The following is a 15581-nucleotide window of genomic DNA, read 5'->3' as shown; positions in this document are numbered from 1 at the left end:
TTACAGTTTATAAGTAATATAAGTCTCTGTGTGTTTACTTAGGACCTAGTGGGACTGGAGAAAACCCCAGCTACAAATGGTGCCCGATGCCCATCAGTCCTGGCTTTCATTTTATTGGTGTGTGTGGTGCTGAGGACAGACCCTAAGGTCTGGCACGTCTAGGCAAACCCTCCAAGCTATATTCCCAGAGGCACTTAGCTTCAAATTCACGTAAGGATGGAATCCAAATGGGGGTCTCAACTAGAACTGGCCAGTACACTCTAGCCAGGGTGATGTACTAATGTCAGCTCAACCACAGTTCAGAATAACTCCACTCTGCTCCTCTGCTTCCCCCAGACTGGTTGGCATTTACACAGGCTCTCTGGAAAGCCCAACTGAAGAGCTCCTCACCTCCCTGCCCAGCGCAGCACAAAGCAAGCATGCCCTCCTGCACCCTAGGCTGTCACCGGAGTGAACCTGGAAGGTGGCTGCACCTGCTCAGGCCTGTGGCTTTCCTGCTAGGACTCAGAAGGGAGCCACCTGGACGCAGGCCACAGTACAAACAAGGAAGCTTTGTCTCCGGTGAAGTGTTCCGTAACTGGAGCTTGGTTACACTCCACTCTGGTGACATTTGGAGACGCCCATGGGGGAGTGGTCAGCGTGCACATTGCTCAGCCTTTTCCCAAAGCCCTGTTTATGAAACTCAGCGACTTGAAAGTCCTAATAAAATGACGTTGGTCGTGAGGAAAGAAAAAAAAAAAAAGGTGATGTCTTGGGTTGGGGCTCTCATCAACATTCTGGTGTACATGACCTCCTCTGGATAGAAAACCTAATTTGTTTTTGCCAGTCAACCAGTTCCTCCCTAGCTCAGAGGTTCTGGATTTTTCTGTGGGATTGTTAGGAGTTAAGAATACATACTTATTTGGTGGTCTCCATGATCCATAGAACCTGGTGTAATGAAAATTGAGGGCCACTTGTTCAAAAAAGCAAAAGAAGGTATCTTTGCAGGTACTTACTTAATAGGAAGCTTTTCCCTCTTCCAAAATCTCCTACCCTGCGGGCTGTTTTCTGGCTGTAATCTTACACTCCCTTGGGGGTGGGGGTAAGGGAACCCTCAGCTGCACCCATGGCTCTGCCCACATGGTTCAGTGCAAGTATGCAGGAGACCCAGCCCTGCCAGACCCAGGGACCACATCCCTGCCAGGAGGTAAAAACTGAGCCAAGCACTTTCCAGCACTCAGGAGGCTGAGGCAGAAGGACAAAGGTTTGGGATCAGCCTGGGCTACATAGTGAGACCTTGCCTCAAAACAAAATCAAACATACATAAAGCCTTTTAAGTGGAAAGAAATATACCAAGGGTTAAGAGTGTAAAAGGATATTTGATCTAGGATTTGCCGGCTTTTTGTAATGCTGGGGATCAAAACCAGAACCCTGTATTTACTCTGTGTGTGCATTGTATGAGCTCTACCACTGAATTACATCCCTAGCCTGTGAAATTTTTATTTTATTTTTTTATTGCAATCTGTCTGTCTCTCTCCTCAGGCGGGTCTCACTGTGTAGCCCAGGCTAGCCTGGAATTCATTATAAAGCTCAGACTGGCTGCAAACTCATGGCCATCCTCCTCCCTCAGCTCGCAAGTGTGGGGATTACAAATGTAAGCCACTGCTGTTGTCTACAGTAAACATGGATACATGGACAACGTGTGGGTCAGGACAGAAAGACACTTAGGAAGGGGAAGGCACCCCTCGCCCTGGAGTCTGGTTGAAGCCGCTCACCAGCTGAGAATTAAAAATTCCAGGAGCTGGGAAGAGATGACTCAAGGATGGAGAGCACTTACAGCTCTTTTGAGGACTCAAGTTCAGTTCTAATTCCAGCTCCAGGGGACCCGATGCGCTCTGTGGACATCTGCACTCACATTTATACTCTCTCTCTCTCTCTCTCTCTCTCTCTCTCTCTCTCTCTCTCTCTCTCTCTCTCTCTCTCTCTCTCAAAGAAGTAAATATTTAAAATTAAAAAAAAACCAAAAACCATACAGAATCCCAGCAACACAATCAGCAACATTTACTAAGGAGGATGCCATCATGGAGACAATACTCCTTGTGTGTAGAGAAGAATGCTAAAATGAACATACCCTTGTATAGAGAGAAGAACACTAAACGAACATACCCTTGTATAGAGGAGAGAAGAACGCTAAACGAACATGCTTGAGAGCAAAGCCTAGTGACCTCTCAGTGCCGTCTTTCTCCTTTCCCAGGTACTTTCTGGGAACCCCATAAAACAAGACTAACCCCTTGGTCCCTTTCCCCTGCAGCCCTGAACCTAGGGTTGTATCCTATCAGCCGTGACCCTATCCAGTCCACAGGACCCGCCCTGTGATCACACTTGGGTTCTTTATCAACCCTGTAAGGAGAGGTTCAGGAGCCGTGCCCACGGTGACTGTAAGACACTGAACTGTGCCCTCCCCCGCCACACACGCAGGTCCACAGCCACGATCTCGGGTTGCATCACCCTTCTTCCTCAGGGCCTCTGTTTGTTATGCCCCGTTCTAAATACGATACAATCCTCTTAATAAACTCCTGCCCCGCTTCATACTGCCCCTCCCCCACCCCGAAATTCTTTTCTCTAGAGAAGTTGAGGATCTGTCTTTGCCTGAGCAGGAGTCCCTGAAAGATAAGGGAACTCTTCAGGCCTTTGGGGGGTAGCATGGGATGGTGTCCACCCCACCATCAGTGACACTTTGTAATTAGAGAAAAAAAAAAAAAAACGTTAATTTTTTTCAAGTAGTAAAACAAGCATGTGTTCGTTACCTGTTGGGAGGGTAGACTCCTCCTTGGACTTTTCTGATAGAAGCAGGGTTCTCTCTCTATTAACTTTCCTCAATACCTCTTGGATCATATGAATTTCTAAACTTTCCAGAAGTTTCTGGAGCTGGAATGAGCACATTGAGATAATAAGCATCACTCTGCAATTCAGGTATCTAACGGCTCCCAAGTGCAATACCTGCGGACGGGCTTTGGGCTTGTCCTCAGCTCAGCTCGTTTCTCTGGGAAGAGTGCCCTTTGGGATCTCAACTTCTTCACGGGGACCAATACGCCTCTTTGCCCCTCTGCCTCCCCCCACCCCACCCCCCGGCACTCATCCTGATGGATAAATTATAACCTTTCTTACTATACTCTACAAAGTGCTCTGTATCTGGAGTGACCTCATGCCCGTTGACCATCTCTAAAGGACACCAGGAATCTCTCTTTATTTTATTTATTTATTTATTTATTTTTTGGTTTTTCGAGACAGGGTTTCTCTGTGTAGCTTTGCGCCTTTCCTGGAACTCGCTTTGTAGCCCAGGCTGACCTTGAACTCACAGAGATCCGCCTGCCTCTGCCTCCCGAGTGCTGGGACTAAAGGCGTGCGCCACCACCGCCCGGCGACACCAGGAATCTCATGTGCTGTTACTTTAGTAAGAGTCTGAGAGCCAGGTCACACACGAGGAGGATTTCGTGAGAAGACTTGAGGCTGATGTACATCAAGACGACTCACTGCCATAGCTCTGAGTCCCACCCCACCCACGCTGCTTGTGGAGCCGACTCTTCCCTATGGGAGGATCGCCAGCGGAACCAGGGTGCAGAAGCATCAGCAGTGTGCTTGGCCCTGAGGCATGTGTGGAGTTCACACTGACATGCACCATTGCTCAGTGGCTTCTCGGCTCAGACAGCCAGAGGCCCTGGGTCCCCTGGTCAAGCTGGTCAAGATTATTCAGCACACTACCTGAGCCACTGGGAAAACTGTACTTCCTTTCTCTGAGAAAAACCATTTCAGAATGCTTCGTCTAATATTTCCTTTCGATATGGACGCACACCGGCTGGATTTTATAGTTAAGACAGTATTCGTTACGTGTTCTGTCCTATTTCTTATGATGCAGCATATGAGTTTGAGGAAAATGGAAACAATGAGAACCCAGACTTATAGAATGGAGACATTTGGGAACTTCTCTGCTTACCCAAACCCCACACACCTTTAAGAGCGCCCCTCCCTCTCCCAACTTGAAGAAAACACCATTTGTATTTATCGTAGTTTTTACAAGCCAGTGTAGCAAGGCAGCTTTTCAAAGGCAAACTGAAGAGAGCTCTGTGTACCTGCTGGGTTTTTATTTCAATTTCTGAGGCTCCCTTTGGGGGAAGAATAGATTGGCTTCTTATCATAAGTCCTTCAAATTCATCCTCTTTGCCCATCTGCCTGGCTAACGCTTTCATGCTGGGGTAGAAAATGTCGGCTCTAGGAAGGCAAGGAGACAGAAATTAGCAAATAAACACATTTCCTCTCATTCAGTTTCCTGTCATCCAACTCCTTCACAGACGCGTCAACAACCAAGTCTGCCACTCCTTCGGTCAATACTAGATCCCGAGACCTTTTTATGCCGAGCACATATAACTTCTGTCTTCACGTGGCAAAATGTTGACAAGTCTTCTCATTCCTAGTTAACAGAGAACCTGACCTCAGGAACTTCCGGGGTAGACGATTCTGAATGTGCCAACGAGAAGGTCGGTGAGGTCTGGGGGGTGGGCTCCGGCTTAGTAAGTACTTGTTCAGACAGACACATGGCAAGGACAGCATGCCTTCCCTGCCAGCTGCGTCATCCTAGATGAGGTGTGAGGCCAAGGTCTGGGTGACTTTGGGGACCTAAGGCCTTATACCACAGGTGCCATGTCACCCTCAAGCATTCAGGCTCAGCGCTGGGGCTCTGGCAGTCCCTACCCGCGGCAGCTGTCTACTCTGAGCTGACAAGCTCATGTCAGCATTGTGGGGTCACTCAACAGTTCCAAGTGACAGGCCCTAGGGAGTAAGTGCCAACAAGGACAATTCCGTGGAGTCTAGCTCTTCCCCACCCCCAACACGGAAGAGCTTTTCCTTACGGCACTGCTGTGGAGACTGTTTCTAGCTGCCACCTGACCCCGTGGAGCTGGGTGTCCCCGGAATCCTGGACCGACTCTCTCAGTGAAGGGGAAGGAATCCGCGAACCCCAGGCTCTACCCGCTGACATGGGTTTTTTAGTCTCAGCCGGACTCACTCATAGAGCTCTGAGAACTGTTTGTAGAGCGGGCCAGAGCTGATCTCCTGGCCTTGAAGCCTGAGGCGGCCCCAGTGATCCTTCAGCACTTCCAGCTGCTTCCACAGGACGAGGAAGGACTTCATCAGCGCAAGGGACATCACAGCATCACATGGGCGCTCCAGCAACGCGGAGGCCTTTGGGTGACTTTCCGACTGACGCGGGCGGAGTCCTGACAGTTTGGACCCATCTGGCTGAAAACGTGACAGAAATCCTTTGTCAACTGTGGCTCAAGATGCAATAAGTTTTTATATGTATCCCATGCAAAATAACATCCAGGAGAAATGATTGGCAGACCTGTAGCATGTGTAGAAAAAACCTAGATGGCTGAATGTCCTTGCTGAGCAGGCAAGATGGGAACATCTCTCTCAACTTCCTGTTTGCATTTTGAACCATTGGTTTTTATATTTTATTTTTAGCTTTTGAAGATATGGTCTCATGTAGCTGACCTCGAACTCACTATGTCACCGAGGACAACCTTGAACTCTTGATCACCCTGCTTCTATCTCCCAAGAGCTAGGGTTACAGGGATGAGACTCCACATTTGACTTTGAACCTCTGCCTTCAAAAACCAGAATCTTCCTAAAGAGAAAAAAAGAAAGAAAGAAAAGACAGAGAGCGAGGCAAAGAGGAAAAGAGAGAAAGTGTGTAACAGGGACTGGAGAATGATTGCTGCTCTTCGAGAAGACCTGGGTTCGATTCCCATCACCCATATCAGATGGCTGACTACTTTCTATAACTCCAGCTCGGAGGCTGTGGCACCCTCTCCTGACCATCGTAAGCCCCCTGAACACATCCCCCCCCCACATAAATAAAACATAAATCTTAAAAATATAAAGTGGGGGCAGATGGCTCAGCGGTTAAGAGCACTTGCTGCTCTTCTAGAGGAACTGGTTCTGGTTCCCAGCCCCGACAAGGTGGTTCACAATCACCCCAAACTCCAGTCCCAGGGGGTTTGAAGCCTTCTGACCTTTCTGGTACCAGGTACATACACACACACCACACACACACACACACACACACACACACACACACACACAGGCAAATACTCAAACACATAAAATAAACAGATCTTTTAAAAGCTTTTTTTTTCTTTAAGAAATAAAAAATGCTTAGGGACTAGATTCCCCCCATCCCCCATCCCTCACCCCTCATCCCCCCACCCCCACCTCCATGGTGGAGCTGTAACACAACTTTCCTTCCGGGATTTTACCCATTTTATGACTCAGAAAGCAGAACTTGGCTTTATCCTGCCAAGCTCACAACTACCTATAAATCCAGCTCTGGGAATCTGACACCTTCTATCCTTTAAAAGCAAAAAGGAGAAGAACATTTTGTTTGAATTTACTAGTCCATACTCAAATTTACTTTAATTAATTCATTAAGATATGGTCTTGGTAGCCCTGGATAACTTGGTGCTCACTTTGTAACTCAGGCTGGTCCCAAATGTGTGACCATCCCCCTGCCTCAACCTGCAGCGTTACTTTGGAATTAGGATTTGTTCATTCGCTTATTGATGCTTTCCTTAAATAAGTATTTGTCTTAGTGGCCGTGGAAGAAATACAACGTCAGACCAGCCAGTGAGAGCTAGGAAGTCCAGGGCCACCCAGAGGCTGAAAGACACCTTGGGGGCCTGAGTTCAGTTTTGTTTTGCAAGCCAGGTGGCAAATCCTGTGGCCTAGAACATTCAGGCAGCAGAACCAGAAACTGGAAGAGCAACCTGGTGTAATTGGACCCTGTGTCAGTGTTATTCACACAGCTAAAGGAAGGTGTGTCTGCCAGAGAGAGGGCTGGTCAGAGACAGCCAGGAAGAATTAGCATCCAGGCCCAGGACAGTGTTCACAGAGGCTAGCAACCTCTCAGCCGTAAAGCCTTCTTGGCAAACAGTCTGTGGACTCCCAGATGTCTTTTCTTTTTCAATCCTCAGAACCCTTTCATCAAATGCAATCTGACCCATCAAGGCCAAGAACGGTGACATGGAGGGGCAGCCTTCGGACCACAGGCTTGGCCCTCACTGCTAAACTATCGATGTCTTAGAGGGAACTTGGGCCTCCCTGGGCCACAGTTTTAACGACTCTGAGTCAATCCACCCCCCTCAGAGGTTAGGAGACCATGGCCTGAGAGACCACAACACGTGTGACCCAGCTGCCATAGACGCTCAGGGCTCGGCTCCGGGCAGCACAGAGTCTAGCGTTTCCTGCTCCTATAAATAGCTAAATACTTGGAAATGAAACTGCATCCCAAGGGTGGGGATGCAGCTCAGTTGCAAAGTTGTGTCTACCATGCTCGAAGCCCTGGGTTTGTTATCAGCAGTACACACATCACAGAGTAAAACCAATCAAAATTAAACCACAAAATCAGATTCACTTCTTAATACGTTTGTATTGAGGGTAGCCATCTCTAAACATTTTATTTTATTTTTTAAATAAACTTTGCTATTTTAAAAAAACTTGGAAATTATCCAGGAAGTGGTGGCTCACGCCTTTAATCCCAGCACTCGGGAGGCAGAGGCAGGCAGATCTCTGTGAGTTCAAGGCCAGCCTGGGCTACAGAGTGAGTTCCAGGAAAGGCGCAAAGCTACACAGAGAAACTCTGTCTCCAAAAACCAAAAACCAAACCAAAACAAAACAAAAGAATGTAGAAGGAGAGCAAGGGATGTCTGGCAAGGGTGGCAATTCACTCAGAACAGGGCCACAAAATAGCCAATGGTTGGCTCAGGGGCCCAGAATGCTCCCTGATCTTGGTACCACTTGGTGTCACCCAGCTTTGCAAATGATCCCTCTGGGGGAAGCAGCTGATTCTGCTGGAGAATTTAGATGCCACATCGAAACCCACCCCACCCCTTCTGATGGCCTAACATGGACTTGTGACTCAGTGTTAGCCAAGAAAATGTAAGGGGAATTTGTTAGGAAAACTCTACACCTTCCTTCTCCAGAGTAAGAGAGTGTGTTTTCATTCTCTTGTTTTTACCTTCTAAAGGCAAAGGAGATAGACTGTCACACAGCCACATGGCAGGGTCCCCAAGGGTGCAGCTGATTGTCTATGTCGATCTTACCTGAGCTGAGTCTCTTCCTCCTAAATCTCTCTTGCCTGCTATGGAAGATCAGTGTTCCGGGGGATTTGACCACATGGTGTGAAGATGTGTGGCTCTTCTACCTAGCCTTCCTAAGGGACCTTCTGATTGATTTAATAAAGAACTGAACAGCCAACAGCTAGGCAGGAGAGAATAGGTGGGACTTCCAGAGAGAGAGGGGAACTCTGGGAGGAATCTGAGGGGCCAGGAATTCGCCAGTGAGACACAAAGGAAGTCTATGTACAGTACTGAGGAGAGGTAAACAAGCCATGTGGCAGAACGTAGATTAATATAAATGGGTTAATTTACACTTTTAAGAGCGGGTAGGGAACAGCTACGGTCAAGCTCTTCTACTTGGTAAGAAGTCTCTGAAGTCTCTGTATCGTTATTTGGAAGCTGCTGGTCCAAAGAAAGTCTGACTACAGATCAGTGTCCTCCTCTTATTTTAAATTGTGTGTGTTCACACGTGGAGGTCAGAGGACAGCTAAGCATTCCACTGGCCATAATTTAAGTTAGTGTGTGTGTGTGTGTGTGTGTGTGTGTGTGTGTGTGTGTACGCGCTTCTCTAATTTAAGTCCCGGTCAGCAGGAGAACCTATTACAGGGACAGGATCACTCTAAGATGCAGACAAGATGGAAGGGGAAAGAGCAGAGAAATCCTCCTAAGTTGACATCTTAGAGGAGACATCTGTAGAACAAACAGCCTTCCAGGAGGAGAGAAGTTCCCAGTGCAGGGGAGGTTCAGAAGACAGACTGGTACACGTGCCAAAAGGAAGAGCAGAGAGGAGACATCTGGGAGGCACGCAGAGTATTCTAAAGCATGGAGGGCTTGGGAGGCAAGAAGTGATGTGACCCAGGGCACAGATCTTCTGCACAGGACCAGAGACCAGTTCCAGTACCCGCTAGGGTGGCTCACAATGACCTGCAACTCCAGACCTAAGGGACCTGACACTTTCTTCTAACCTCTGTGGGCACCTGCACAGAGGCGACAGGCAGGCAGGCAGACAGACAGACAGACAGACAGACAGACAGACAGACACACACACACACACACACACACAATAAAAATAGAAGGAATGACTGCAGTGTTAGGGAGTGCTGGGAAAGGGGAACACTTACCCACTCTTAGTGGGAGTGCAAACTGGTAGACCCACTGCCGTAATCAGTGTGGAGGCATCTCAAGGACCTCAACACAGGACTTCCACGGGGTCCCGCTAGGGCACTCCTGGCATTTACTCAAAGGGTTCTATGTCTATACTACAGAGATGAGATCTGTGTTGGTCTATGCTCCTTGCTGCCCTGGTGGAATAGCAAGGGAATGCAATCAGACTGAGGTCCATCAGTGGCTGGGGGGATAAGGAAACGGGGCACACCGACAGAAAAAGCAGAATCAGTCAGTGTGGGGAAAACGGACGGAACTGGAAAGACACTAGACAAGGTGACCCAGGCTCAGGAAGACGAACACTGATGTGCTCATATGCATGTTACACCTTTTTACACATGTGCATCTATGTGGAGGGAGGGACAACAAATGCCAGGACATAGAGAGGGTCCATGAGAGGGGAAGAAAACTTTGAGCAGAAAATCACCCTACAATCAAATCTCAGTAACTTGTGTCTGCTGTGGAGGCCCTGAGAGCTAAGGAAAAGAAAGACCAGCCATTTAGTGTCCTTGAGTGTAGAAAGGCCAGGGAGCAGACAGCAGCAGGCTTCTAGAAAGCTGAGATCTGACTGGGTGGCCCTTTAGGTAGGGGTCCAGCTAGCTCACTGACTCCAATGTGCCACTTCCTGGTTTCCAGTCCACGAAGGATTGTTTAGAGTTATTTTACGTGGTGGGGACTGATTCTTGTACCCAAAACTTCAGAAGATTAAGCTGAGGAGACACAGTCGGTCTAGCATCCCCAGGCTAGCTGAGGTTCTCTCCTGGGGCTTCTGGCAGGACTCTGGATTGCCCAAATCTAGTCCTAAAATAAGCGACTCGCAAGGGAAGCATAAGCTGAGTATCTGCCTCGGGAAGTTTCAATGGACTCCCTATACAGCCTTCATTCAATTTTAAACATGGAGGCTGAGGCCAGAAGATTGTGAGTTCAAGGCCAGCTGGGCTATGGAGCAGGACCCCACCTCAAAAACATTTTAAAGTTAAAAAAATGTTTTTAATTGGCAGGGAGTGGTGGTACAAAGCCTTTAATCCCAGCATTCAGGAGACAGAGGTCCTCCGGGTTCCAACCTCCATGGGTTCAAGGCCAGCGTGGTCTGTAATAGCAAGTTCTAAGTGAGCCAAGTCTACACAGAGCAGTGGTTCTCAACCCTCCTAATGCTTTGACCCTTGAATACAATTCTTCATGTTGTGGTGACCCCCCAACCATAAAATTATTTTGATTGCTGCTTCATAACTGTAATTTTGCTACTGTTATGAATGCAATGTAAGTATCTGTGTTTTCTGATGGTCTTAGGCGACCCCTGTGAAAGGTCATTTAACCCTCTCAAAGGGGTCGAGACCCACAGGTTGAGAACCAATGACATAGAGACACTGTCTGAAAAACAAAACAAAAACATTTTAATTATATATGTGCATGTGTGTATGTATCTCCGTGTGCTGATGTGTGCACATCAGTGCGGGTTCCTGAGGAGGCCAGAAGAGGAAGTTGGATCCCTGGAACTGGAGTTACAGGTGGTTGGAAGTCACCTAATAAGGGTACTGGGAACAGGACTCCGGTCCCCTGAGAGAAGCAAGTGCTTGTAACTACTGAGCCATCTCTCCACCCCACCCCTACAAAAACAAACAAACAAACAAACAAAACCCTTTTAAGTAGATAAAGTAAAGTGGGAATTTAATCATGAGACTCGCTGTGCAAGAAAATACCTGAGAATAGGTTTCCAGGTTTCACCACCACTGCTTTGTGGCGTTACCACGCTCTTGGCATCCTGGCGGGGGCGGGGGGGGGGTAGCTATGGGCAAGATAGCCCTCTAGTCCGTCTTTCAAAATAGGAAAGTCCTTCAGTACAATACAGCACTGGCCAACTCTGTAGACCACTGGCTAAGAATACCTGGGTGTTGCCCAGTGTGGCTTGCCATTCTGGAGACGCCTCCGTGATCACGTGATAGCTGCTCAGAAGTACATCTTCCATTAGCGTCTGCACACCCACCAGCTCTCCGTGGGCCACTTTGCGGTCACGGTCACTCAGCCCACAGAGACACATCTAAAAGCAAACAAAAATACCTTTCCATTTTGAAGAGGTCCACGTATCCTTTATACGTGGTTTTGAAGAAAAGTATTAAGTGCAACTATGTTTATAACCTTCACCCTCTCAACTAATAAAAAAAAAACAGGGGAATATTTCTAGCTTAAAGTCCTTCTTGAATGTTTTAGGTTTCTGTGTAGCAAATCTCCCAGCCTTACAGCAGGTACAACAAATGTGTGGTATAATCAGTTTCCTTTAAAAGTACAGATACACACACAGGCATTCCCTGGGGTGGGGGGACCAGGAGAAAACCCCGAAATGTGAACTGTTATTGTCTCTGATTTTGTTTTGTTTTGTTTTTAAACCCTCTTGCTTTTACTGTTAAAATACCTTTTTAATCATGGAGGATTTTAAACATACACAAATGCAAACATATTACATTCACCCGTATATAGCCTGTCATGCCCTACCCCAACTCCACACTCCGTATTCTGAAGCCAAATATTGTTGAGTTTTTGCTTGGTTTTTAACACACACACACACACACACACACACACACACACACACACACACATTTTTAAAAATATATTGTTGTTTACTTAATCATGAGAAAACAAAATCTTTTTCGAAACCAGTTAAAGAAGCATCATGATGACTAGAACAATTAAAGAAAATCCCTTCCTCGGTCCTGCCTAAGCAGTTCCCATCCCAGGGCAGGTGTCCCACGCCTCTGAGGGTCAGGTGGCAGTTTCTCCAAGAGGCTCAGGCGGTGACTCCAGACGAGTGGCCCCTCCTCTAGGTCATCGCTGTCCTGGGAACTGTAGCTGAGTCCACAGCCAAGGCCAGTAGCTGCTGACAGCACGATTTTTCCACAATAAGAAAATATGACTCACCTTGCACTCTCAGGTTACAGCTTCATAATTAAACCCCCACTTATCTGCTAAATCACCGCTGGCTAGAGCAGGAGCCCGGTGATGCCCTGCTTTGCGCCTGTGCTCAGTTCTCTCTAAGTAGGAAGACAGATCTACCTGCATATCATACTCTAAGGTGTTTGGGACGCTGCTCATAGCTGGAAATGGTCCACCATCTTCCAGAAACGTCCCTCCATGGGAACATCGTAAATGCCTAAAGGAGACAAACAATGGACATGAGACTGGTCTCGTGCATCCCTCAGATGAAGACATTTATGCTCAGGCAAGATTTCTGCATCCATCTCCAAAGCCCCCTCAGATGATTCTCACTGGAGCGTGCTCAGGGATGCAGAGGAAAGACCAGCGGTCATTACTACTTTTCCCTGTTTTCCTGAGACAGTCTCGGCGCCAATGTCCGAAGTTCCAGAACAAGAGGGTTGTGGTGGCATACATCTGTAAACCCAGCACTTGAGAGACTGATGCAGGAGGATTCCAAGTTTGAGGCCAGCTTCAGCTAAACCAGTGATTATCAACCTGTGGGTCTCGACCCACTTGGGGATTGAAAGACCCTTTCACAGGGGACGCCTAAGTCTACCGGAAAATACAGATATTTATACTATAGTCATAACAGTAGCAAAATTACAGCTATGAAGCAGCAATGAAAATAATGTTATGGTTGGGGGTCACCACAGCATGAGGAACTGTATTAGAGGGTCTCGGCATTAGGAAGGGTGAGACCACTGGGTTAGACAGCGAGACCCTGTCTCAAAAGAAACAAAGGAAAAGAAGTTCTGGAATAATACAATGCCGAGAGGCTATGTGTTTAAACGACAAAAGTAAACTTAGTTGAATGCTGTCTATATTTAGGGACCTTCCGCTGTCCTGCCTCATCACTGTGCTCGACTTTAGACATCTGCTCAGACCAGTCTACAGGGGTACAGCCGACCCCAGTCTTCTCTGTATTAAAGAACCACGGAGGCATGTTCTGTCTTATGACATCATGTGAACCCCGGACCCCGGGGACTGTCGACTGAGCCCCATTCTATACTTCTAGACCTGGTTCTTAGTCACCTCCTAGAGACGGAGATGGGTGTATCCAGGACACCCACACCCACCTAATCCAAGACAACATCCAAAGACATCAGCAGCAGGCTCAGCGTCTTGTGGGTCTAAAAGAGGGTTGAAGATTGGACCAATCTGTGACTAATCTGTCATTTAGCATGGAAGTATGGGACTTGCCTGGGGTTGGTGTTGAATGGTTTCTAATGATGAAGTAGGAGGCTTGCAAGGTGATTTTAAAGCTGTGTACACACTTTCCATCAGGAGACAGGGTTTAATGGTTAGAGCTGGGTACACGCCTGTAATCCTAACACTTGGGAGTGGAGATGGGAGAAATAGGAGTCAAGGTCATATTTGGCTACAGCTTGGACTGCGTGGGGGAGGGGTTCAGTGGGTAAAGGAGCTTGTCACCAAGTCTGATGACCTGAGCTTGATCCCCAGATCCAGACGGTGGAAAGAAAGAACTGACTCCTGCAAGTTGTCTTCTGACTTACATGTGCACACAAGGGCACATGCACGTGCACACATGTGCACACACATACATACATACAGAGAGGGCGGGGAGAGAAATGTAACAGAAAAACTAAAACGGGGGTCTGCAGAAGGAGGAAGGGTGGTGCCCTTCCCACCCTTGGAGCATGGCTTATTGTTAGTGACTGGAACATGGCAGAAGCGATGGTATCAGTTCTGAAGTCAGGTCGCGCAAAGGCCAAGGCTTCTACCTCAGGTTCCCCCTCTTGCTCCGGGGAAGCCATTTTCCATGTTGAGCACGTGTTGTGGTGAAGACTGTGGCAATGACCTTGAATGCGGCTCTCCTGGCAGCTGGATGAATGAGTCTGGAGGCTAACCTCTCCAGCTGTGCCCTGAGATGACGATCGTCAGGCCCGGCCAGCTCCTCGATTGCAGCCCTCCAGAGGAACCCTGAGCCGCTCAGAATCTCGGAGCGATGATGCATGCTTATCGCCCTAACCTGTTAAGTTCAGGCTTGGGCCCGTGTTTGTGGCAATAGAAAAGTAACATAAGGTCTGGGAACCTGACGCTGCTCTGACTCTCTCAGTGGTCTCATCTCCGGCTTTCCTGGACTTTGACCTCTGTAGAACTGGTTAACGCGCCTGCCAGGGAGTAATCGTAGTTGCCAGGATTACATTTGATAACACATGTTGTAACCAGGGCAATTCAAAGCCCAGGGCCTGACTTATTTATGCATTGTAATTGCACCATTATTTATTGAAAAGAAAAGATCGAGCCTTTTGGGGTGTTTTGTCGCGCCCCCCCCCCCCGACAGCTGTGAGCAGACAGGCTGTTGCCCACAATCACTCCTTTCAACATTTGGAGAAAGACCCTGCCTGGGTCTAACTCCTGGTTATGAAGCTCCTGTGGCTCCCTGTGTGAAGGAAGGAAGGCCAATGAAGTCCGAGACCACTGACGACCCTGGAAAACGGAAGCCAAACGGAACTGAAGGGACGCCACCCCTGTATTCCACACAACACTTCCCAAACTCACCTGGAGGTCCCGCGGATGCAGCGGCTGGGGCAGGCTGAGCTGTGAGGCGAAGATGCTCCTCCCGAGGGAGTTGCTCAGCGGTGGCAAACCATGGCACACACCTTCTGCGACAGACTGGTGGGCGGGAGCATTTCCTGCGGCCAAAAATGTTCTGTCAAAATATGGTGAGAGGTTTTGTTTAGTATGGCTACTTACGCTTTCCAAGCCCAGAACTTTCTTCAAACTTACTGTAGCAAGAGAATATTCTGGAAGAGTAACATGGTTTCTCCCTCAACCACACCACCCATACTTCCCTTCCCTCTCCTAGTCTACAGCCCTCTGGGGGAAGTTGATACTATTAATGGGAGAAATTGACATTTTCTATCAACAGAGTGAGTACATTGATAGAACTTTCAGGAAGCTGCAATGTTCAAAAGGTGCTGGGCTACATGCCGGACACCGGAAGTGCAGCTCTCGTGAATGAGGGATTGAGTTTTAAATTTGACTTAGTTTTAGCTGCTTCTAACTTGAATTAACCAGCCACAGGCGGCTACCGAACTGGGCATCTCTTTGACAGCTCCAGGAGAAAGAGTTCGGCTGTCTGCTGGACGCTTTTAATAGCTAAAGTAACAGTTCAAATCTATAAAACCAAAGTTTAGGTTACGCAAGATCCGGGGATCCGGGAGAAAACACTTTTGTTTTATTGAAACAAAATTTGGCTTTGCACATCAAGAACGGCAAACCCACAAGACCAGAGCGTGAAATTTATAGCGCAAGCAAGAACGAGATGCATGT

At 47.9% G+C, this 15581-nt stretch overlaps 1 protein-coding gene across 1 annotated transcript in view; it reads right to left on the bottom strand.

The window, feature by feature from the left end:
* The window catches only part of LOC114707511, a 178242-nt gene that overhangs the window by 36367 nt on the left and 126294 nt on the right, over positions 1-15581 (bottom strand). Inside the window, 7 exon segments of the mRNA XM_037200291.1 lie at positions 2787-2907; positions 4110-4248; positions 5042-5274; positions 11200-11352; positions 12363-12434; positions 12436-12459; positions 14808-14958. Of these exon segments, the coding sequence (XP_037056186.1) occupies positions 2787-2907; positions 4110-4248; positions 5042-5274; positions 11200-11352; positions 12363-12434; positions 12436-12459; positions 14808-14958 (893 nt within the window).

The sequence above is a fragment of the Peromyscus leucopus genome, chromosome 8a (assembly GCF_004664715.2).
Source record: "Peromyscus leucopus breed LL Stock chromosome 8a, UCI_PerLeu_2.1, whole genome shotgun sequence".
NCBI classification, from domain to species: domain Eukaryota; kingdom Metazoa; phylum Chordata; class Mammalia; order Rodentia; family Cricetidae; genus Peromyscus; species Peromyscus leucopus.
This window is presented reverse-complemented; position numbering and strand designations above follow the sequence as displayed.